This window comes from Mustela putorius, unplaced genomic scaffold, assembly GCF_011764305.1.
Source record: "Mustela putorius furo isolate JIRA1106 unplaced genomic scaffold, ASM1176430v1.1 tig00003903_pilon_pilon_pilon, whole genome shotgun sequence".
Lineage (NCBI taxonomy): Eukaryota > Metazoa > Chordata > Mammalia > Carnivora > Mustelidae > Mustela > Mustela putorius.
The window spans coordinates 2,621,240-2,643,857 of NW_025422051.1; the positions used below are offsets into that span (position 1 = coordinate 2,621,240).

At 40.3% G+C, this 22,618-nt stretch overlaps 1 protein-coding gene across 1 annotated transcript; it reads left to right on the forward strand.

Annotated features, from left to right (window-relative positions):
* Nucleotides 1-5,971: 5,971 nt before the first annotated feature.
* ZNF630 (zinc finger protein 630) lies at nucleotides 5,972-14,649 on the forward strand. The gene is given in 5 exon segments (XM_045068407.1): nucleotides 5,972-6,767; nucleotides 11,792-11,918; nucleotides 12,180-12,275; nucleotides 12,469-14,009; nucleotides 14,011-14,649. Coding segments are annotated over 5 exon segments (1,962 nt in total). The 5' UTR covers nucleotides 5,972-6,752; the 3' UTR covers nucleotides 14,194-14,649.
* Nucleotides 14,650-22,618: the final 7,969 nt, after the last annotated feature.

Sequence of the window (22,618 nt, forward strand, 5' to 3'; positions counted from 1 at the left end):
GTCTCTCTCAGAGGCCTCTCTCCTTCCCCCACACTCTCCCTCTTTGGTTCTCCTCTCCTCTTTGCCTCTTGACTTAAGGTGTTGGCTGCCACATCTCTAGCTGATGTTCAAACCCTAATACAACCACAAAAAGCGCCAGTGTCACTGCCCTTAATCACCCGTTGCTGTCACATCCTGGGGGACCCTGACAGTGCTGACACCCTGTTGAGGTCACCAGTGCATCACCATCTCCCAGGCTTGAATGAAAAGGTTCACTGCAAACCACCCCTGAAGATGTGGCATTAACCTCCAGGGATGCAGCTAGGGGAAGATGAGGAACTCTCAGCACCATCTTTCCACTTCAGTACAAGACTCCTGAACTGGAAAGGGCCCATCTGCTCAGTCCTCCCTCTCCCCATGCTGTAGGTTATCGTAATGATGTTTCTTTTTTTTTTTTCTTTATTTATACCTACAAGCTTCTTGTTTTTGAAAAACAAGCCAACAAACAAACTTGAAAGTATATTTTGCATAATTAGCTAGACTTTATTTCAAGGACAACTTTAATTCATGTTGGTTAGGTAGAAAAACAATTTTCTGTAACATTTTATTTCCTACCATCGTAGCAATTCCTCTAGAGATGAGAACTGTATATTGGCTACCCTGGTGTACAAAACAAACTTTCTCTCTTTTTTTAAAAACTTAAATTAAATAAAATAGTGAAAAATTCTCAATTTCTGAGTCTTTAGACTGAACAGTCTAACAACGGGGAGCTCAGGTGAATCCTACCTCCTTGCAACACGTCACACCCAGGGAGTCCAGAAGGCAGGGACATTTGCAATCAGGGCTCGGAGACATTTACTGCAGAAAGGAACTGGAGCATGGAATCATGGCAAACACATCTCTTGGGGGCCAACAATTTCACCGTGAGCCTGAACATGAAATAATAATAATTATGAATCGATATCCCTCAGATACGAACTTTGGTCCTGGTCCTCCATAGAGGACCTCATATAGGTCTCATAGACACTCAGGTCTGCCCTTGTACCTGGTTCTCTGCTCAGTTTTCTCTCTACACAGCCTTCTATTAATGCTTTGGCCACTAATGCTCCACTGGTTGGGGGCATTTAACTTAGGTCAACTGTCAACTAGTTGTTCTATCATCAGTTTACTCTGTCATGAAAAGCAAACCTGAGTCTTTACTTCCATCAGTGCCTAATCTGATCTGTGAATGAAATCCAAGGCTCTTAACATTAGTTTTCCTTGTTGAGCTATATATTAAATCCAGATTGCACTTCTAGATGTTACCATCAATGCCCCTCTTTTCTGACCTTGACTCTCCCTGTCTATTAAATCTTTATTCATTAATGACCTTTAGCTTTAACCTTAAACCCAGGGCTCTGTTGAGTAGTCTTCCATCAATGTGTCTATGTTCTAGATCTTAAACCTGGGCTTCTGTTAACTTTTCCACCACCAGTGTGCTCCTATGACCATTACCTATGGTGTCTACTGAGATTTCCAACAGTTCCCTTTGTTCTGACCTTGAACCCAGGCCTTTGAAAAAATTCTGACATAAAAGCCTGGGCCCTTTATTGGTAACCATCTGGTCTGAATTCAAACCTGATCTACTGTCACTAGTCTTTCCCTATTAATACTTTGTGCCTTAATCAAGTCTTCCATCACCATTAACCCTCTAATTTGTTGTCTTACATGGGAAAAAGAACCAGATATGATTTGAGATGGGAAGATTATTATGGATTATCCAGATGAGTCCAATGTAATCACAAGGATCCTTTTGAGATGGAAGAGGAGGGTTAGATTCAAAGAACGTGTGAAGGTTTCCACGGAGGTTAATGGAGACTTGAAGATGCTACACTTCCTATTTAGGTCACTATTTTACGTTCAGTGTCCTTCTAGTCTGACCTAGAAGTAAGATTTTTAAAAAAGATTTTATTTATTTATTAGAGAGAGAGAGAGAGAGAGAGCAGAGGGGGAGAGTGAGAGGGAGAAGCTGACTCTCTGCCAAGCTGAAAGCCCGGTGTGGGACTCGATCCCACAACCCTGAGATCGTGACCTGAGCTGAAGGCAGACTTTACTTGTTAGTTTTCTCCATCCATGAACCTTGATAGAGGTCTTGACTATTTCACCATCGGTACTCCTCTATTTTGTAGATCTAGAATGCGAGCCTTTGTTAAATATTCAATCCCATTCTGGGCTGACCTCAACGCTAGTCTTTTGTTAAGTTTTCTAAAATCAATGCCCCTTAGGCCCTACATTAAACCTCTGCCCCTCTTACTTCTTTCGGCTTTGACATGGGTTGCCAAAGGCCACATCTGCCCACTTTCAGAGACCGGGGCAGAGTCTGGCCTGTGAGTGACAAGAGGGGCGGACCTTCTGTGTTCCAAGGAGCCAATAGAAGAGCAGGAGAGCCCTGAGGCGGGGCCTTGAGTGACCAACGGGTAGGGGACTCAGTTCCATTGAAGGCTGGAGGGCTCTGACGCGAGGCTGCCAGAGGCGTGCCGGGAGTGTGAAGGAGAGACTACACTATGTCCAAAGACTCTTCACTTTCACCAGAGGTTTTAGAAACGAGGCTTCTGCAGAGGAATCTCCCAGGCTGTGCTTCTACCTTCTGGCCTTACCAGTCCTCCGCTCCCCTCCCCAGATCCCGGTTCCCACCCAACACTCCGGACCCGCACGTCGCCCCGCCTTTGCTCAGGCCCGGCCTCTGCCGAGGACCGGGAACGCCCCTTCACCCTCCCGGAACAGTCCTCCACATCCGAGCCTCACACTGCTTTCGATGCACTAATTCCGAATACCCAGCCTCGAAAATATCACGGGGACTCCCCGTCCCCTAAAATGCCTATCTCTTCTGGTTGGAATGGGAGCCTCCAGAAGCAGTGTGAGGCCCTGGCCGGCGACAGAGTTCCTGGCGTAGCCCGAATGACGCCATTTTTGTTACTGGCAGAGCTCGGCTGGGAGGCTGTTGCTGAGCCTGCGAAAGATAAGCTAATGCGTCATCTAGAGTTACCAAGGAGGGCTGGAGGGGAAGGGGAATTTCGGGTGATGCTGAGCCTGCTTGTGGAAGCAGGGAGCCAAACTCGTCTTGAGAAGGAGCTTTGGGGTCCTGAGAGCAGAGCCAGGGTGAGGGACCCGGTTGAGTGATGCGGGTGTGTGGTCAGTGATGGGGACATGTGGAAGGACCAATGAAGGGGTTGTTTGGGCTGAATGATGTGGAGAGCAGTGATAGGGAAGGGTGTCTGTAGGACTGTGTGTGGGATATGCGATGAATTTATGGAAGTGAGTGATGGGGGGGTCTGCAGGGGAATGATGGGGTTTCTAGGAAGTGAGTGAAAGGGGTTTGTGGGGTGAGTGAGTGGGGTCTGGGTGAGTGATGGAGAGTTTTTCTGGTGAATGATGGGGGATCTGGGGTGGTCTTTATTAGGGTGAGTGATCAAGGTCCATGGGGTCAGGAGTGGGCAAATATAGGGTCAATGTTGGGATTCTGTGGGGTCCATGATGGCTCTTTGAGATCAATAATACATCCATGAATAAACAAAAATCCTTGCCCTTGTGGGGTCAACATTCCAATGGAGGAGTCAGACATTGAGGCTTTACTTTATTTCCCTGATGACTGCTTTTTCATATATGTATTGATCTCTTAGATCCTCTTTCGTGAGGCACCTGTTCAGATCTTTTGCTCATTTTCTTATTGGATGTCTGCCTTTTCTTTATTGATTTGTAGAACTTGTTTTCATATATTCTGGTAACTACTCCTTTAGCAGTGGTATGTGTTTTGCCAATATTTCCTTGATTTTTTGGCTTCTCTTTTCCTCATTGTGGCTTTGAATATTAAGGTTTTAAGTTAACCTTGAACTGTAAAGCCCAGTGTAAGTTTAGAGTTTTGCTATTCTCAAGTTAAAAAATAGACAATGTCCTCTGTAATTTAGGATGAGAATTAATTTTTTATGGCACTGGGAAATAGCGTGTTGCATCTCTGAAAACTTCGATGCCATGACAGCCAGGGAGGAGTTCTCTGCCTTTTTTTTTTTTTTAAAGATTTTATTTATTTGACAGACAGAGATCACAAGTAGGCAGAGCAGCAGGCAGAGAGAGAGGGGGAAGCAGGCTCCCTGCTGAACAGAGAGCCCAATGTGGGGCTTGATCCCAGGACCCTGGGATCACGACCTGAGCCGAAGGCAGAGGCTTAACACACTGAGCCACCCAGGTATCCCTAGTTCTCTGCTTTTTGTTTTCCCACCAGCTCACCCTCTAGTCACTGGCTGTGTGATCATGGATAAGTTACTGAAACTTTTAGGCGTCAGTTTCCTCACTGTGAAATGAGGATAATAGTAGGGTCTATCCTTTGAGGCTTGGATGAAATTAAGCGAGTTAATACTGGATTATTATCTATTCACCATGGTTTTGTAGCACTTATCTTGTACGGATCGTCCATGAACTGAAGGTCAGTTCTATTCGTGTGATTCCTAAGAAAATATAATGAAAGAAATCAAATGCCAAGTAATAAGATTTTGTCAGGTAGCGTTGAGCTTCGAAGGGCCACAAACCATTGCGATTATCTTAGGGGTCAGATGTTTGTTGCTATTAAACAATTGGGAGTGTGATCTTGTGGACTGCCTTGTCTTCATTCTGCAGCTGTATTTCCATACTAATAACTTTATTTCCATATTACTACTAAGCTCATTTCTTTGGAATTTTTTTTTCACGATTTTATTTATTTGTCAGAGAGAGAGAGAGAGCGAGAGAGCATGCACAGGCAGAAAGAATGGCAGGCAGGAGCAGAGGGAGAAGCAGGCTCCCTGCCGAGCAAGGAGCCGGATGTGGGACTTGATCTCAGGACGCTGGGATCATGACCTGAGCCGAAGGCAGGTCTCTTAACCAACTGAGCCACCCAGGCGTCCCTCTATGGAAATTTTTAAACATTCAGCAAAATAAGAGGGAATTCTATAATAACCTCCCATTATGCCCATCACCCAGTCACATCAGTCATGTCCTGATGGCCACTGTTGTTTCACCTAGACCAGGGTATGGAAAACCAGAGACAGTGGGCCGTATCTGGCTCTCTGCTCTTTTCATGCAGCCGTAAACCAAGAATAGTTTTCACATTTTTAAAATATTTTATTTATTTATTTGTCAGAGAGAGAGGGAGAGAGAGCAAGCACAGGCAGACAGAATGGCAGGCAGAGACAGAGGGAGAGGCAGGCTCCCTGCCGAGCAAGGAGCCCGATGTGGGACTCAATCCCAGGACGCTGGGATCATGACCTGAGCCGAAGGCAGCTGCTTAACCAACTGAGCCACCCAGGCGTCCCAGTTTTCACATTTTTTAATGTTTGGAAAAAAATCAGACTATATTGTGACATATGAAAATGATATAAAATTCAAATTATAGTGCTCATAAGTGAGGTTTTTAAAGAGTATACTTAAAAAATTTTTTTTAGAGCAAGACAGTGCCATGAGGGGAGGGGCATAGGGAGAGGAAGAGAGAGAGAGAGAAACTCTCAAGCAGGCTTCAGGCTCAGTGTGAAGCCCAATGCAGGGCTTGATCTCACTACCCTGAGATCATGACCAAAGCTAAAAATCAGGATTCAGACTTATTTTAACTGACTGAGCCCCCCAGGTGCTCCATAAATGAGGTTTTACTGGAACACAGTCAATAAACAGAATTGGCTTATATATTGTCTCTGGCCACTTTCAACTGCTGAATAGTTAGTTGCAACAGAGACCATACGCTTCACAAATCTGAAATATTCACTATCTGTCTCTGTATGGAGAAAATTTGCCAACCTGTAATCTAGACCACCCATTTATTTCTCCCTCCTAGGTTGTTTTCTCCTTGTTATTGGTAACATAAAATGCACATTTAAAAAAAAGATTTGACAGAGACAGAGAGAGCCAGAGAGAGAGAGCGCGAGCGCGTGCGCACACAAGCAGGGGGAGGGGCAGGCAGAGGGAGAAGCAGACTCCCTGCTGAGCAGGGAACCTGATATGGGACTTCATCCCGGGACCGTGGGATCATGACCTGAGCTGAAGGCAGATACTTAACTGACTGAGCCACCCAGGTGCTCCTAAAATGCACAAATATTAAGTGTATAGCCAAATGAATCTTTACATATGTAGTCCTTATTATTTTGAAACAAATCCCAGATATATCATTTCATAATAAAGACTTCATCATGTACCTGTGAAAGATAAGGTCTTAAAGGTCAATACTGTTATTCAAGGTAAAATAATTAACAATAATAACTTCAGATCATCATTGGTTAAAATTTTGTAATATCCTTAAATATCTAGTCAGGGCTCAAACTTTAATGATTATCTCAAAGATTTTTTTGTGTATTCAAATTAAGATCCAGACAACTTCCGCACTTTACATGTGGTTGCTGTGTCTTTTGAGTCTCTTTAATTGTCTCTAGTGTTACTTTAAATGGTCACCTGCTCTTCATTTCTTGGAGGTTCCACAAATTATTTTCTCAGTCCTCAGTGACTGGGAATTTGGTTATTTTCAAAACTGTGGTGTTCTTGACAAAGTTGTGATGAAAGTTCTTTCAGTTAAATCTCTGCATGCATCCATGATTATTACTTTAGAAAAAGTTCTAGAAATGGAAATGCTGGTCAGATGATAAACACAAATTATCAATGAATTAATAAGCAACACATGTTACATTCAGCCATCAAAGAGTGGTTAAACCCAGCTTGGTCTCTGAAGACTCTTCTGTACCCCACCGCACCCCCAATTGCTCTCCAAAGAGAAACAGAAAATGACTGAGTCCCAGGTAAGTTGTTTGTTTCCTGCTTGTTTTTTCCACAGTAAAATGAGAAAGGACAATACTTTGAAAAGAAGAATTAGAGAAATTTAGACAGAATAGAAGATCAAGATGCAGGTGAAGTTGCTGTTAAGATACATAGATTATCTGGCCTTACTTCGTATAAACTGAGCTAAACATTTTACCTTCAAGCTTCCTAGCAGCCACAGTGAAAATGGCAAACAGGATATGTTAGATGGCTTGTATTTGCCATCAAGAGAAATCAGTTCATCAGTCCAGCTCTTCAGCAAGTCACAATTTCTGACTTTAGGCTAAAGTCAGCCTAAAAAATTTTATTGTTGAGTTTTCCTAAAGGTCAGTGGTTTTCTGCTCAGTGTGGTATCATCAGTAGTTGTTTCAAAGAGGCGCTTTTTAGTTAAAATTTTCTGGCAGAGGCTTGGAGGGTGGATGGTTTCCTGGTTTTCCATGGCTCCTTTGCTGTCATCACATAGTTTGTGGGATCATTCCCCAACACAAGGCCAGTTCCTTCTCTCCTCTTCCATTTTATGTCTTTTTTTTTAAATAGTTTTTTATTTTTTTATTTTTATTTTTTAAAAGATTTTATTTATTTATTTGACAGACAGAGATCACAAGTAGACAGAGAGGCATGGGGGGGGGGCGGGAAGCAGGCTCCCTGCTGAGCAGAGAGCCCAATGCAGGGCTTGGTCCTAGGACCCTGAGATCATGACCGGAGCCAAAGGCAGAGGCTTTAATCCGCTGAGCCACCCAGGTGCCCCCAAATAGTTTTTTCTTTTTTAAAAGATTTTATTTATTTATTTGACAGGCAGAGATCACAAGTAGGTGGAGAGGCAGGCAGGCAGAGAGAGAGGAGGAAGCAGGCTCCCCGCTGAGCAGAGAGCCCAACGCAGGGCTCGATCCCAGGACCCTGGGATCAGGACCTGAGCTGAAGGCAGAGGCTTTAACCCACTGAGCCACCCAGGAGCCCCAAGTTTTTTTAAAAAGATTTTTACCCATCCATTTGAGAGAGAGAGAGAGAGAATATGAGTGGGGGAGAGGGGCAGAGGGAGAGGGAGAAGCAGACTGCCCATAGAGCAGGGAGTCAGATGCAGGGGTCAATCCCAGGACCCTGGAATCACCACTGGAGCTGAAACCAGACGCCTAACTGACTGAGCCATCTAAGTGTCCCCATTTTATGTCTTTTTATCCCTTCTTTGCAAGGGCAATGTATATATGGTACAAAAAATGTAAGTAATATTGCAAAGTAAAAATTAGAAAGAAAGGGAAATATCTCTTTAATGTAACTTCTGCCCTTCCCTGGCATAACTAGTGTTGTGTAGCTTGGGGATGATCCTTCCAGATACATATAACCCCTGTGTGTATAGATACATCTGCATGAATGTGTGTGAGTGATTTTATTATTTTCATGTATTTTTCTTTACCACACCCACTATATCTTCTGTAATTTTTAAAAAAATGTATTGATAAAACATTACCAATAAATATAGTTTTTGTACATTTTATTATGGAAAATTTCAATTTTGAACATACACAGAAATAGATTTTTGTGAACCACTTGTCCTTTCCTCCCAGCTGCAAATATTATCAACTGGTGGCCAATCTTGTTTTATCTATGGTCAATCTTCATCCACTCCTGTCATCCTCCTCCTCATCATTATCATCAAGCCAGTCCTTTATTAATATTTTTGTTGAGGATTTTTACTACTCTGTTCATGAGACATATTGGCTTGTAATTTTTCTTGTATTTCTGTTTATGTTTTGCCATCACAGTTAGGTTGGCTTTATTTAACAAGTTGGGAAGTATTCTCTGAAAGAGTTTGGGTAAGATTACTATTATTTCCTTCTTAAATATTTCGAAGAGTTCTCCAGTGAAGTCATCAGGGTGTGGAGTTTTCTTTGTGGATAGGTTTTTGACTATGAATTTGACTTATTGAAAAAATATGGTACCATTCATATTTTCTATTTCCTTGTACATTGGGTTTGTTAAGCTGTGATTTTCAAATAATTTGTCCAGTTTGCCTAAGTCTAAGTCAGGAGTCAGCAAACTTTTCCTGTAGAGGGCCAGATAGAAATATTTAGGCCTGTCAGCCATATGGTCTCTGTTGCAACGACTCAGCTCTCTTTTTGTAGGTTGAAAGAAGCTGTGGACAATATGCAAACCAATGAGTGTGGCTGCGATCCAGTGAAATTTTATTTATGGACACTGGAAGTTGAATTTCATATAATTTTTACATGCCACAATATATTCTCCTTTGGTTTTTTTCTTCAACCATTTAAAAGTGTAAAAACCATTCTTAGCTCATGGGCCAGATTTAGCCTGCATGCCATAATCTGCTGTCCTATGATCTGCATTGTCAAATTTCTTGTCATAAAATTGTTCATAGCATCCTTTTATTATTCTTTTTTTTAAGATTTTATTTATTTATTTGACAGACAGAGATCACAAGCAGGCAGAGAGGCAGGCAGAGAGAGAGAGGAGGAAGCAGGCTCCCTCAGAGCAGAGAGCCCGATGCGGGGCTCGATCCCAGGACCCTGAGATCACGACCTGAGCCAAAGGCAGCAGCTTAATCCACTGAGCCACCCAGGTGCCCCTTATTATTCTTTTAATGTTTGTAGGATACCAGCCCCTTGTTGATGGGCTCTTTTATTTTATTTATTTTTAATTTAATTAAAAAGATTTTATTTATTTGAGAGAGAGACTGAATACACAGAGTGAGAGTGAGAGGGAGAAGCAGACTCCCAGCTGAGCAGAGAGCCTGATATGGGATTTGATCCCAGGACCCTGGGATCATAACCTGAGCTGAAGGCAGATGCTTAACTGACTGAGCCACACAGGTGCCCTGCTTATTGCTTTCTAGAAACTTTTTTATGAGTGATAGGAATTTTGAAGTACACATTAAAACTTCTTTTTTTTTTTTTTTGACTATGTGTTGATTTGTCACTCAGCCTTATTGGCTGTCTCGTCTCACTAGATTATGAGATGCTTGAGGGAAGATATTTTTTCCAGGTTTCTTTTTGGCTCAATCCCCAGTTCCAAGAACAATCCCTGGTATTCAGTGGGGTCTCAGTAACAGCTTTCTGCATAGATGAAATTTTTTTCACTTAACGGTGTATCTTAGAGATTGTTGCATATCACTCCTTGTTGCTTTTTATGGTTGTGGTATTCCCTTATGAATTATTGAAGCATAATTCATCCAATCCTCATGAGGTTGTCCTCATCATTTTGCTGTTATAAACAGTACTGTAGTTTTTTAAAAAAAAGATTTTATTTATTTATGTGACTGAGAGGGAGAGAGATAGTGAGAAAGGGAACACAAGGAGGGGGAGTGGGAGGGGGAGAAGCAGGCTTCCCGCTGAGTGGGGAACCTGATGCAGGACTCAATTCCAGGACCCTGGGATCATGACCTGAGCTAAAGGCAGACGCTTAACCACTGAGCCACACAGGCACCCAACAGTACCATAGTGAAATAACTTCACACGTGATGTTTTGTTCACATATCTGAGTATATATGTTAAGTAATTTCTAGAAATGGAATTGCTGGTCAGATAATGTGCACATTTAAAATTTTGATGGCCATTATCAAATTAATTGCCCTCAAAATATTTTGTACCAGTGTATACACACAATTTGAGTGTGCTCTTTTTTGGTATCTTTACCAACTTAGTGACTTAGCAAACTCTAATCTTTGATAATATGTAAGAAAAGCATGATGTTTTGTTTTGGTTTAATTTGCCTTTCTCTTCTTGTAAATGAATTTGAACATCTTTTTCCATGTTTAGAAGCCATTTGCATTTCCTTCTCTGTGAATTGATGGTCATGTCCTCTGATTATTTTTTTTTAAAGTGAAGTTGTTGGTCTTTTTCTTTGTGCTTTGTAGGAGCTCTATAAGTTGAAGAAATTATCTCTTTGTCCATCTTATGTGTTGTGCTTTGAGTTTGTTTATGATATATTTTGCTGTGCAATACAGAAACTAGTCAGATTTATCACTGTTTTCCTTTGTGGCATCTGGGTTTTGTAGCATGCCTAGTTAGAAGATTTTTCTCCACTTTAAACTTATTTTAAAAATCTCTCCTGTCTGGGGTGCCTGGGTGGCTCAGTGGGTTAAGCCACTGCCTTCGGCTCAGGTCATGATCTCAGAGTCCTGGGATCGAGCCCCGCATCGGGCTCTCTGCTCAGCAGGGAGGCTGCTTCCTCCTCTCTCTGTGCCTGCCTCTCTGCCTGCTTGTCATCTCTCTCTGTCAAATAAATAAATAAAATCTTTTTTCCTTTTTTAAAGATTTTATTTATTTATTTGACAGAGAGAGATCACAAGTAAGCAGAGAGGCAGGCAGAGAGAGAGGAAGGGAAGCAGCCTTCCTGCTGAGCAGAGAGCCCGATGCGGGACTCGATCCCAGCACCCTGAGATCATGACCTGAGCCGAAGGCAGCGGCTTAACCCACTGAGCCACCCAGGCGCCCAATAAATAAAATCTTTTAAAAAATTAAAAAAAAAATCTCTCCTGTCTTTCTTTATTTTATGGCTTCTCTTTTTCTTTGTTTAAGTTTTTGTTGTATCTCAAATTTATTTTTGTGTATGGTACGAAATAGGGAGTCTGTCTTTACATTTTTTTCTGATAGCTACCCAGTTTTGAATAATCTGTCTTTTTTGCAGTTATTTATTTATTTATATATTTTTATATTATTTTATTTTATTTTTAAGTAACCTCTACTCCTCACATGGGGCTCAAATTCACAAACCCGAGATTAGGAGTCATTTGTTCCACCGACTGAGCCAGCCAGGCGCCCCTGCACTTATTTAAAATACTCCTTTCTTATATATTAAATGTCCCATTTTTATTTATATCTAGCTTTAGACTATCTGTTCTGTTCCACTAACTATTCTTGGCAATGGCAGAATTTTACAAAGTTTTTCTCCTTAAGTAGGCTACACAAAAATGCTAAGTAAGTATCCTACAGGTATTGCTGTGGTAAAAATGATCAGAATGAGCAGATTGTACAGGAATGTGCTATCATAGGAACCAGTGACATATGAAGATGTGGCCGTGGACTTCACCCAGGAAGAGTGGCAGCACCTGGATGCTGCTCAGAAGACCCTACACAGAGATGTGATGCTGGAGATCTATGGCCACCTGGTCTCTGTGGGTAAGGGCATATTCTCCATGGAACAATGAATCGAATCCTCTTCATCCTTCAGAGCTGTCAAGACCATGACCTTTATGGTTTTCCATGAATAAAGTCTTTTCTTTTATAGCTTGTGCTTTCCATTCATATTTTTGTTATATCTGAAATTTAGATTTGTGAGTTAAGGATCCATCTTTTCTTGGGAGGCCCCTGAGACTGCTTCTTCTCCTCATGGATTTCTGAGCTGCCAAGGCCAAGACAATTATACTTTTCCCTTAACAGGGTGTTCAAGTATAAAACCAGGTGTAATCTTCAAGTTGGAACATGAAGAGGACCCGTGGATCATAAAGAGTGAATTGTCAACGTGGATCCACTCAGGTGAGTGAGAATTGTGTAGATGGCTGGGAGGACATTTTCTTCTTCTCTGACATCAGTGGCCTCCTCTCTTTCTTAAAATTTATTAGGCCTTTTTTACAGCATCCATCTTACATTAGCACCTTCCTAACACTTCTGTTTGCTGCTGTTTTCTTTTTGGTTCCTATTTTATTTTATATTTTTCTTCCTCTTTCAGACAGGGAGAAAAGCCTTGACTCTTCCCAGCAGATCATTTCAGAAGAACATTCATTTCAAAAGGAGATATTGGAGAAAACCCCAAAAGATAATTCATTGTACTCTCTCTTAAAAGCCTGGCCTACTGAGGGTCAGATAGGTAGGTATCAAGGAAACCAAGACAAGGTTTTGAAGCAGGTCACAGTCCTTAGCTATGAAACATTGGCCAAGGAGAAAACCCCCAAATATAATACATTTGGTAAAATATTTGGTGGGTGCATAGACCTTGGCCCTTCAAGTATAAAACTCCATGATTTTGATTCATGTGAAAAGGGCTTGAAATCTAATTTAGACTCACTGACATGCAATAGGAGCTATGCAAGAAAGAACCCCATTGAGATATTTGGATGTGGGACACCACTTAGCTATAGTGATTCCTGTACTGTGCCTGAGAAAATTTATACTGACATGAAACCCCATGGACATAGTCGATGTGAAAAAGGTCTTAATCATGAACAAGTCCATATTCGGTATAAGAAAGATCAAGCTGGTAGGAAACCCAATGTTTGTAGTGAGTGTGGGAAAGGGTTTATTAAGAAGTCACAGCTTACTATACATCAAAGAATTCATACTGGAGAGAAACCGTATGTATGTGGAGACTGTGGAAAGGCCTTCAGTGAGAAATCACACCTCATTGTGCATCAGAGGATTCATACTGGGGAGAAACCTTATAAATGTACTGAGTGTGGAAGGGCCTTCTCCCAGAAGTCACCCTTCATCGTTCATCAGAGAGTCCATACTGGAGAGAAACCCTATGAATGTCTTGAGTGTCAAAAAGCCTTCTCTCAGAAGTCACATCTCATTATACATCAGCGAGTTCATACTAGAGAGAAGCCATTTGAATGCAGTAAATGTGGGAAAGCCTTTGGTGAGAAGTCTCACCTTTTTACACACCAGACAACTCATACTGGAGAGAGACCCTATAAATGTATTGAATGTGGGAAAACTTTCCCTCGGAAAACACAACTCATCATCCATCGGAGAACACATACTGGAGAGAAACCCTATACGTGCAGTGAATGTGGAAAAACCTTTTGCCAGCAGTCCCACCTCATAGGGCATCTAAGAATTCATACAGGAGAGAAACCTTATATATGTACTGACTGTGGAAAAGCGTTTTCCCAAAAGTCACACCTTACTGGACATCAAAGGCTTCATACTGGTGAGAAACCTTATATATGTAAAGAATGTGGAAAAGCCTTCTCTCAGAAGTCCCCTCTTATTATACACCAGAGAATTCATACAGGGGAGAAACCTTATGAGTGTAACGACTGTGGTAAAACCTTCTCCCAGAAATCACCCCTCATTATTCATCAGAGAATCCATACAGGGGAGAAACCCTATGAATGTCCTGAGTGTGGAAGGGCCTTGTCCCTGAAGTCACATCTCATTATACATCAGAGAGCTCATGCTGGAGCAAAACCATATGAGTGTAGTGAATGTGGAAAGGTCTTCTGTGAGAAGTCTCCATTAGTTGTGCATCAGAAAACTCATACTAGGGAAAAAAAACTCTAAATCTGCTGAATATGGGATGGCTTTTCCCCGGAAATCACAGATGATCACGTATCAGAGAACACACACAGGGGAGAAACCGTCAAAATGCAGTGACTGTGGGAAGGTGTTCTGCCAGCATATACATCTTGCTGGACATCAGAATCCACATAGGAGAGAAACGTGTACGTACTGATTGTGGGAAGGTCTTCCCAGAAGTCAGATCTCACTGTGCATGAAAAAACTCACACTGAACAGAAATCTATGGATGTGTTGGACAGGAAGAAAATGTGGCACCTCCTTTACTGTAGAATAGCCTCATATGCTGCTAACTATTTCTTTTTTTCTGTAAGGATTTTGTATTTATTTATTTGAGGGGGTGGGGAGGAGGAGTGGGAGAAGGACAAGCAGACTCTGTGTTGAGCTTGGAGCCCATCGCGAGGCTTGATCTCAGGACCCTGAGGTCGCTACCTGGGCTGAAATTGACTGAGCCACCCAACCACCCAATTCTGAAGTATTTCTGATTACCTCTCCGCCGAATGATCTTGTCAGGCTCTCAGAATATTTTCAATACCGTAAATTTGGAATGCATTTGTTCACCCTCAAAGTATCCTATCCCCCCCTCACAGAATAAATGTGTCTGGAACAATTATCATTGTTTTGGTGTTATTTGGTCCTTGAAGGTATTGTAGAACTCTCCTTGAATTTGTTTGGGGATGGTGCATTTTTTGAAAGCGATCTTTCTGTATTTCGTTCACCATATTTTTTCTCTTTAGATTACACATATATTTATGTTGATATACCTATCGATATATAGATATAGATATATGAATCCCTGTAGTTTTCATAAAAATAATCCATTTCCTGAAGGTTCTTAATATATTTGTGAAATTTTGAAAAAATATATTTGTGAAATCTTGAGCAAAGTGATCTCATATGATTAATTTGATTTTCCTCTAAATATGGAGTTATTTCTCCACTACCATTTCTTATAGAGTGTATTTGTGATTTTTCCCCCTCAGTTAGGTAAACTAATACTTATGTTTTGTTTATTTTATGTCCCCCCCAAGACCAATTCTTGCATTTATATAATTTCTCTATTTTCCAATTCATTCATTGGTACTTTTTATTTCATTAAAGTCCTTCCATTTTCTTTTCTATTTCTTCTAACCTTGTTAGTTGAATGTGTATGTCAATTAATCTCATTCTTTCTGGTCTATTCATAGATGTGTTTTGGGCTGTGTATTAATCTGAGAACTACCTTGGACATTTGTGGTTCAGTCTGAGAGTATTCTGGTTTTTGATAGGTTAGTCCTACTGTATAACCCAATATTGTTTGTGGATATAACAGATCTATTTAGTCTTAGGTCTTTCAGCATATTTCCTGTTGTGCATCCTGTTTTCATTGCTTTTATGTATTTTCATCTTTCATCATGTGTTCTAATTTCTTTTGTACTGTTCTGGATGTGTTACTTGTGTTCCAGAGCATAGCAAAGGGAGGTACGCTTCCAAAAGGTTTTCAGGAAGCTAGCAGAATTATGGTTTCCAGAATCTTGATAACTCATAGTAGCTGAGAGATGAGATTTGAGGCTGCAAGAAAGCATGATGGCAAACTTTTGATCATAAATGTTCAGAGGACTTTTTTTTTTTTTTTACCTTTCTGCTTAATGCCATGATTTAAGGTATATAATTTCTCTTACAGTCCTTTTGGGCAGAGATGTTTTTATTTTTAGCTCATTTTTTCACAGAGAGTAAAGCCTTTTTGTTTCCGAATTAATGTCAGCAGTCTTTGCCCACATTGAACAGGACATGTTCTTGAAAACTGTAGTGTGAGTGACTTTGGTTTGGTGATTGTTCTTGAAGTGAAGGATATGCAATAGTGAAATGTCTGTTTGCTGTGGTGTGGCCCAACTTCTGGGGTCTGGTCTCTTATGGAGTCAGTGACTTGCAGCACGCCACAGCAAGAATGGGGAATTTCCTAAAAATGTCCCAGAGTGTGTATGCACATTATTACTTCATGTGCAACCAATCTTTACTGAGCATGGCAGGCACTACTCTAAGGATTCTGCAGTGAACAAAGCAGACAGAAATGTCCCAGTCCTCATGGAGAGATGGACAATAAAAAATTATACATATTATATTAAAATACATTTGTATAATATGTATCATATATAAGTGTATTTTTAATATAGTAAAAATAAAATAAAAAGCTTAATGTAACATAGATAATATTTAAGGGTTTCTTAAAAGATGTGTCTCCAACAGAAACTGATCCCAAATAATGATCCGAGATACAAGAATGATGAGCAAAAAATGTGATAAAGATGTGGGTAAATTAAAATGAACAGTAACTACAAAACCTGGTAATGATAAATCATGGGTATAAGAACAAGACAGAAATAAAATATGCATATTACACTTAGTAGGAAATATATTGACTAAATTTAGACTTTAGTAAGTTCAAATGCATGCTAAAATTTCTAAGGTAGCCAGTAAAATAATAGAAAGAGTGTACAACTTCCAAATTAAGACAGTCAAGAAATGGTGTATTATTTTCCTATTGCTGTTATAACAAATTACCATAAACTTTGCAGCTTAAAATAACTTAGATTTATCTTAGAGTAGGTCATAAGTCTAACACAGATCTCACTGGGCTAAATCAAAGTGTTGACAAGGCTACATTTATTTCTAAGCTTTCAGAGAGAATTCATTTACTTGCCCTTTCTGGCTTCTGGAGGCTGTCTGAATTCTTTGGCTCATGACCACTTTCCTTCATCTTCAAAGCCCTCAAGTTACAGCTCTATGACTCTTCCCACATTGTCACATTTCTCTCTGACTATAACAGGGGAAGGATTTCCACTTCTAAGCACTTTTGTAGTTGGATTAGACCCACTTTGCTAATCCAGGATAATTTCTGCATTGCAAGATCCCTAACCTTAATCATATCTGCAAAGACCCCTATTCTATGTAAGGTAACATATTCACAGGTTCTGAGCATTAGGGCATGGGTATTTTTGGTGGTCATCATCCTGCTTATCAAAGGTGGATTAAAAAAATCAACCTAAAAGAAGACAAGAAGGGAGACAAAAATATTGAAAAATAGTGTTACAAATATAAAGCACAGAATAAGATAGTCGCAATACATACATATATATATATAGAGAGAGAGAGAGGGAGAGAGAGAGAGAGTCATAATAAATACAGATCAACTGTACCCACCAGTTAAAAGAGAAAATTGTCAGATTGTATGACATAAAATCTAGCTGTATGCCATTTTAAGAGACATACTTAAAGTCTAAAAACATTATCAGGTATTTTTTTTTAAAGATTTTATTTATTTATTTGACAGAGAGAGATCACAAGTAGACAGAGAGGCAGGCAGAGAAAGAGAGAGGGAAGCAGGCTCCCCGCTGAGCAGAGAGCCCGACTCGGGCCTTGATCCCAGGACCCTGAGATCATGACCTGAGCCAAAGGCAGCGGCTCAACCCACTGAGCCACCCAGGCGCCCTTTCAGGTATTTTCAGAACAGCATTACACAATAACACTCTTCCTGGGCTTCGCATATTGTTGAGTCAGCATATATATTGTTTCCCCACAGAATATGCAGGCTTTGAGTTGACAGAGAGATAGTATATGATGATAAGTCTCCATCTGTCCCTATTTTATTGGAGTTATTTTTTTGAGTCAAGAATAGCTGTTGAATTTTATCAAATTACCTTCTCAGCATTTATGGAGATGATCATATGACTATTCATTTTGATCCATTATATAATAAATTATATTAACAAATGTCCTTATATTGAACCCTTCTTGCATTAGTAGAATAAGCTTCATTTGCTCATGCTATGAGCCAGCATGCAGCTGACAAACTTTTGCTGGTATTTTAGTTAGTAGTTTTGCATTGATCGTTGCAAATAAAACTGATATGTAGCTTGCTTTTTTGGTCCATATTTTTCAGATTTGTTTGATTCAACTATGTTGGCTCCCCACAAACCCTTTAGAAGTGTCCCTCCCTTTGTTACAGAAGAAACTTGCCCAAACTAATATGAAGGCAACCAGGACCACATGACAAAAGATTAAAAGACAAAAGCAATGGAAACAGCATGAACGATAGGAAATAGACTGGGAGACCTAAGACCAAATAGCTCTGTCATGTGTACAGACAAAATCAGGGTAAACTTGTCTACTGAAAGACCAAATATATTCAGTCTGAAATACAAAGCGAAACCCAAAATACAGGACACCTGGGTGGGTCAATGGATTAAGCCTCTGCCTTCGGCACAGGTGAGGATCTCAGGGTCCTGGGATCAAGTCCCCCATTGAGCTCTCTGCTCCGCAGGGAGCCTGTTTACCCCCACCCCACCACCTGCCTCTCTGTCTACTTGTGATCTCTCTCTCTGTCAAATAAATAAATAAAATAGTTTTAAAAACTTCAAAATACAAGAGATAATTTGGAAAGATTAGAAGAAGGACAAATATAAAATATAAACTCATACCTGACAATTGCAAAAGGAAGTGAGAAGAGAATGTTGACATCTGAAAATGTTGACTTTAGGACAATTAGCAACAAGTGACAAAATATAGACTGATTTTATTTTATTTTATTTTTATTTTTATTTTAAAATATTTTTTATTTATTTATTTGACAGAGAGAGATCACAAGTAGGCAGAGAGGCAGGCAGAGAGAGAGAGAGAGAGAGGAGGAAGCAGGCTTCCCGCCGAGCAGAGAGCCCGATGCGGGACTCGATCCCGGGACGCGAGATCATGACCTGAGCCGAAGGCAGCGGCTCAACCCACTGAGCCACCCAGGTGCTCCTATTTTATTTTTTTAAAAATATTTTTATTTATTTATTTATTTGACAGACAGAGATCACAAGTAGGCAGAAAGGCAGATCAAGTGTCACATCTCTACCGACTTAGCCAGCTAGGCACCCCAATAGTTTTTTTTAAGATTTTATTTATTTATTTATTATTTTAATTTTTCAGTGTACTAAGATTCACTGTTTATTATTTATTTGACAGAAAGAGGAGAGAGAGAGAGCACAAGCAGGGGGAGCAGCAGGCAGAGGGAGAGGGAGAAGTAGGCTCTGTGCTGAGCAAGGAGCCTGATGTGGGACTTGATCCCAGGACCCTGGGATCATGACCTGAGCCAAAGGCAGAAGCTTAACTGACTGAGCCTTCCAGGCACCCCTTGATATTTATAAAAAACCAAAAACTACAGGGGACCTGGGTGGCTTAGTCGGTTAAGTGTCCAACTCTTGATTTCAGCTCAAGTCATGATCTGAGGTCATGTTGTGAAATCGAGTCCCCCATTGGGCTCTGTGCTGGACTTGGAGCCTGCATAAGTTTCTCTTTCTCCCTCCCCCTCTGTCCCTCTCCTCTAAAAATAATCCCCCAAAACAACAACAACAAAAATAAGAAATAAAGTAATATTCAAAAATTTTAAAAATGGGAGATTTTATGTATTGATCTATAATAGATCAAATGGACAAATAAAAAATTAGAGAAGAATTAAACAATATAATAAGATATTCCTTTTTTTTAAAGAAATCATTTAAATCGCAGTGCCACCATTGTGTATGTGCTTTTTTTTAAAAAAAAAAAGATTTTATTTATTTATTTGACAGACAGAGATCACAAGTAGGCAGAGAGAGAGAGAGAGAGAGAGAGGAGGAAGCAGGCTTCCCGCTGAGCAGAGAGCCTGATGCCGGACTCGATCCCAGGACCCTGGGATCATGACCTGAGCCAAAGGCAGAGGCTTTAACCCACTGAGCCACCCAGGTGCCCCGATAATAAGATGTTTGTAACAAATAGGAGGCTAAATAGATCTGTTAGATCTACAAATACAACAGGACTAAATTTAGTTATTAGAAAACAGAATACCATTGAATTGGATCACAGTTAAAGTAGTACTCAAAATGATTAGCCAAAAATGTTTCTATTAACAAACAAGAAATGCTGTTAAGGGAAAATCATAAAGGTCTTTGCCTTGACACTTCAAAAATTCACGTAGAAAAGAAGCAATTTCAGGGACATCATAAAGAAGCTGCACATTAGCCTCCCATTAAAACTGGATCCCTAACTCATACCATACACAAAAATAAATTCCAGGGTGCCTGGATGGTTCAGTTGGTTAAGCATCTGCCTTTGGCTTGGGTCATGATCCCTGGGGTCCTGGGATTGAATCCTGTGTCAGGCTCCTTGGTCAGTGAGGAGTCTGCTTCTCCCTCTCCTTCTACCCCTCCCCCTGCTCGTGTGCTCTTTCTCCCTCTCACACACAAATAAATAATAAAATCTTTAAAAAAACAATTAATTCCATATGTAATAGAAAGGTAAACACTAAAAAACTCCCAGAAACCATAAACCTAATAAAAAAAGAAACACTCTGTTATAGGAAAAACAAAGACCTTGGCACTGACAGCTCTGAAGGACGGAGAAAAGGATTAGGTTCATTAAATTACAGAGGGTGGCCATTCTTACCCACAGAGGTCAGGTGGTTTTAAGTCCGCAGCTTCACTTTCATATTCAGGGTCCTCTGAACAAGGCCCATATTCTTTTTTTTTTTTAAAGCAGAAAAGCATTTTATTTACAGTGCAGTGGCTAGAATCACAGAATCAATGGAAGTCTGGAGAATCAGGGCCAGAAAAGAAAGAAGAGCTAAGAGAAATAAGGCATTCAGAAGATCACACCCTGAGAACCTTTTTTTTTTTGCGTTTTATTTATTAAATAACAATCTTCTAATAACATTAAATTCAAATTTAAGAAAAGAAAGAAAAAAAATCCATAATTTCTCCATGAGAGAGTTGTCTTTCTTAGTTTTTGTGTGTTTCTCACTACTCTTTTATTATTGTTAGGTTGATGTGCTTTAGAAATGATAGCTCTTCTTTTTTTTTAAGATTTTATTTATTTATTTGACAGAGAGATCACAAGCAGGCAGAGAGGCAGGCAGAGAGAGGGTGGAAGCAGGCTCCCGGCTGAGCAGAGAGCCTGATGTGGGGCTCGATCCCAGGACCCTGAGATCATGACCTGAGCCGAAGGCAGAGGCTTAACCCACTGAGCCATCCAGGTGCCCCTGATAGCTCTTTTTAAAAGATTTTTTTTCTTTTTAAATTTAAACTCAACAATTAACATATAATGTATTATTTGTTTCAGGGGAACAGGTCTGTGATTCATCAGTCCCATATAACACCCAGTGCTCATTAGAACACGTATCCTGCCCATTGTCCATCCCCCAGTTACTCCCTACCTCCACTCCCTTCCCTCCAGAAGCCCTTTATTTTCTATGATTAAGAGTCTCCTATGGTTTTTCTCCCTCTCTGTTTTCCTCCTGTTTCTTTTTTTCCTCTCTTCCCCTAAGATCCTCCGTCTTGTTTCTTAAATTCCACATATCAGTGAGACCATATAATTGTCTTTCTCTGATTGACTTATTTTGCTTAGCCTAATACCCTCTAGTTTGATCCATGTTGTAACAAATGTCAAGATTTCATTTTTTGATGGCTGCATAATATTCCATTGTATATATATACCACATCTTCTTTATCCATTCATTTGTTGATGGACATCTGGGCTCTTTCCACACTTTGGCTATTGTGGACATTGCTGCTATGAACACTGGGGTGCACGTGCCCCTTCAGATCAATACATTTGTATCTTTAGTGTAAATGCCCAGTAGTGTGATTGCTGGGTCATAGGATAGCTCTTTTCAACTTTTCAACTTTTTGAGGAACCTCTGTACTGTTTTCCAGAGTGGCTGCACCAGCTTGCATTCCCAGCAACCAGTGTAAGAAGGTTTCCCTTTCTCCAGGCCCATGTTCTACCACTCCTCCTGGGAGAAGTCCAGAGCCATGTCCTTAAAGGCTACTGATCTCTGTTCAGCACATACCTGTTCAGCTTGAAGTGATCATCCTCATCATTTTTACCACATTAAAATGTGTAGAATGCTTACTGTGGACCTAGATTTTGCTTGTATTTTATAAGAGAAATAATGTAAAATCCTGCCATCAGCAGAATAGAAATTGAATCAAAATGGAGTCCAAAAAGGGACCCAACTACAAATGGGAATTTAATAATATGATAGAAATGGCATCCTACATCCATGGAGGAAAGATAGATTATTTAAAACCAAGTAGTCATGAGAAAAAAAAATCTAGTCAGACTCCTACCTCACACCTTAGAAAAAGATAATTACATATATGACAAAAATTTAAACCTAAAATATTGAAACCATAAAACATAGAGAGAAACAACAAGAGAAATACAAGAGAATAAAGAGAGGTTTTGTTTATAACTTCTTAGTGCAAGAGTCCTTATAAAGCATTATATAAAACCTAGATAGTTGGGTGCCTGGGTGGCTCAGTCATTAAGCGTCTGCCTTCTGCTCTGGTCATGATCCCAGGGTCCTGGGATCGAGTCCTGTATTGGGCTCCCTGCTCTGCAGGAAGCCCGTTTTCCCTCTCCCACTCTCCCTGCTTGTGTTCCCTCTCTCACTGTGTCTCTGTCAAATAAATAAATAAAATCTTTTTTTAAAAAACCTAGACAGTATAAAAGATTGGTAAGTTTTTCTCTATAAACATGTTTTTCTTCAAATTATATCAAAAACTACTGTCAACAAAACAAATAGC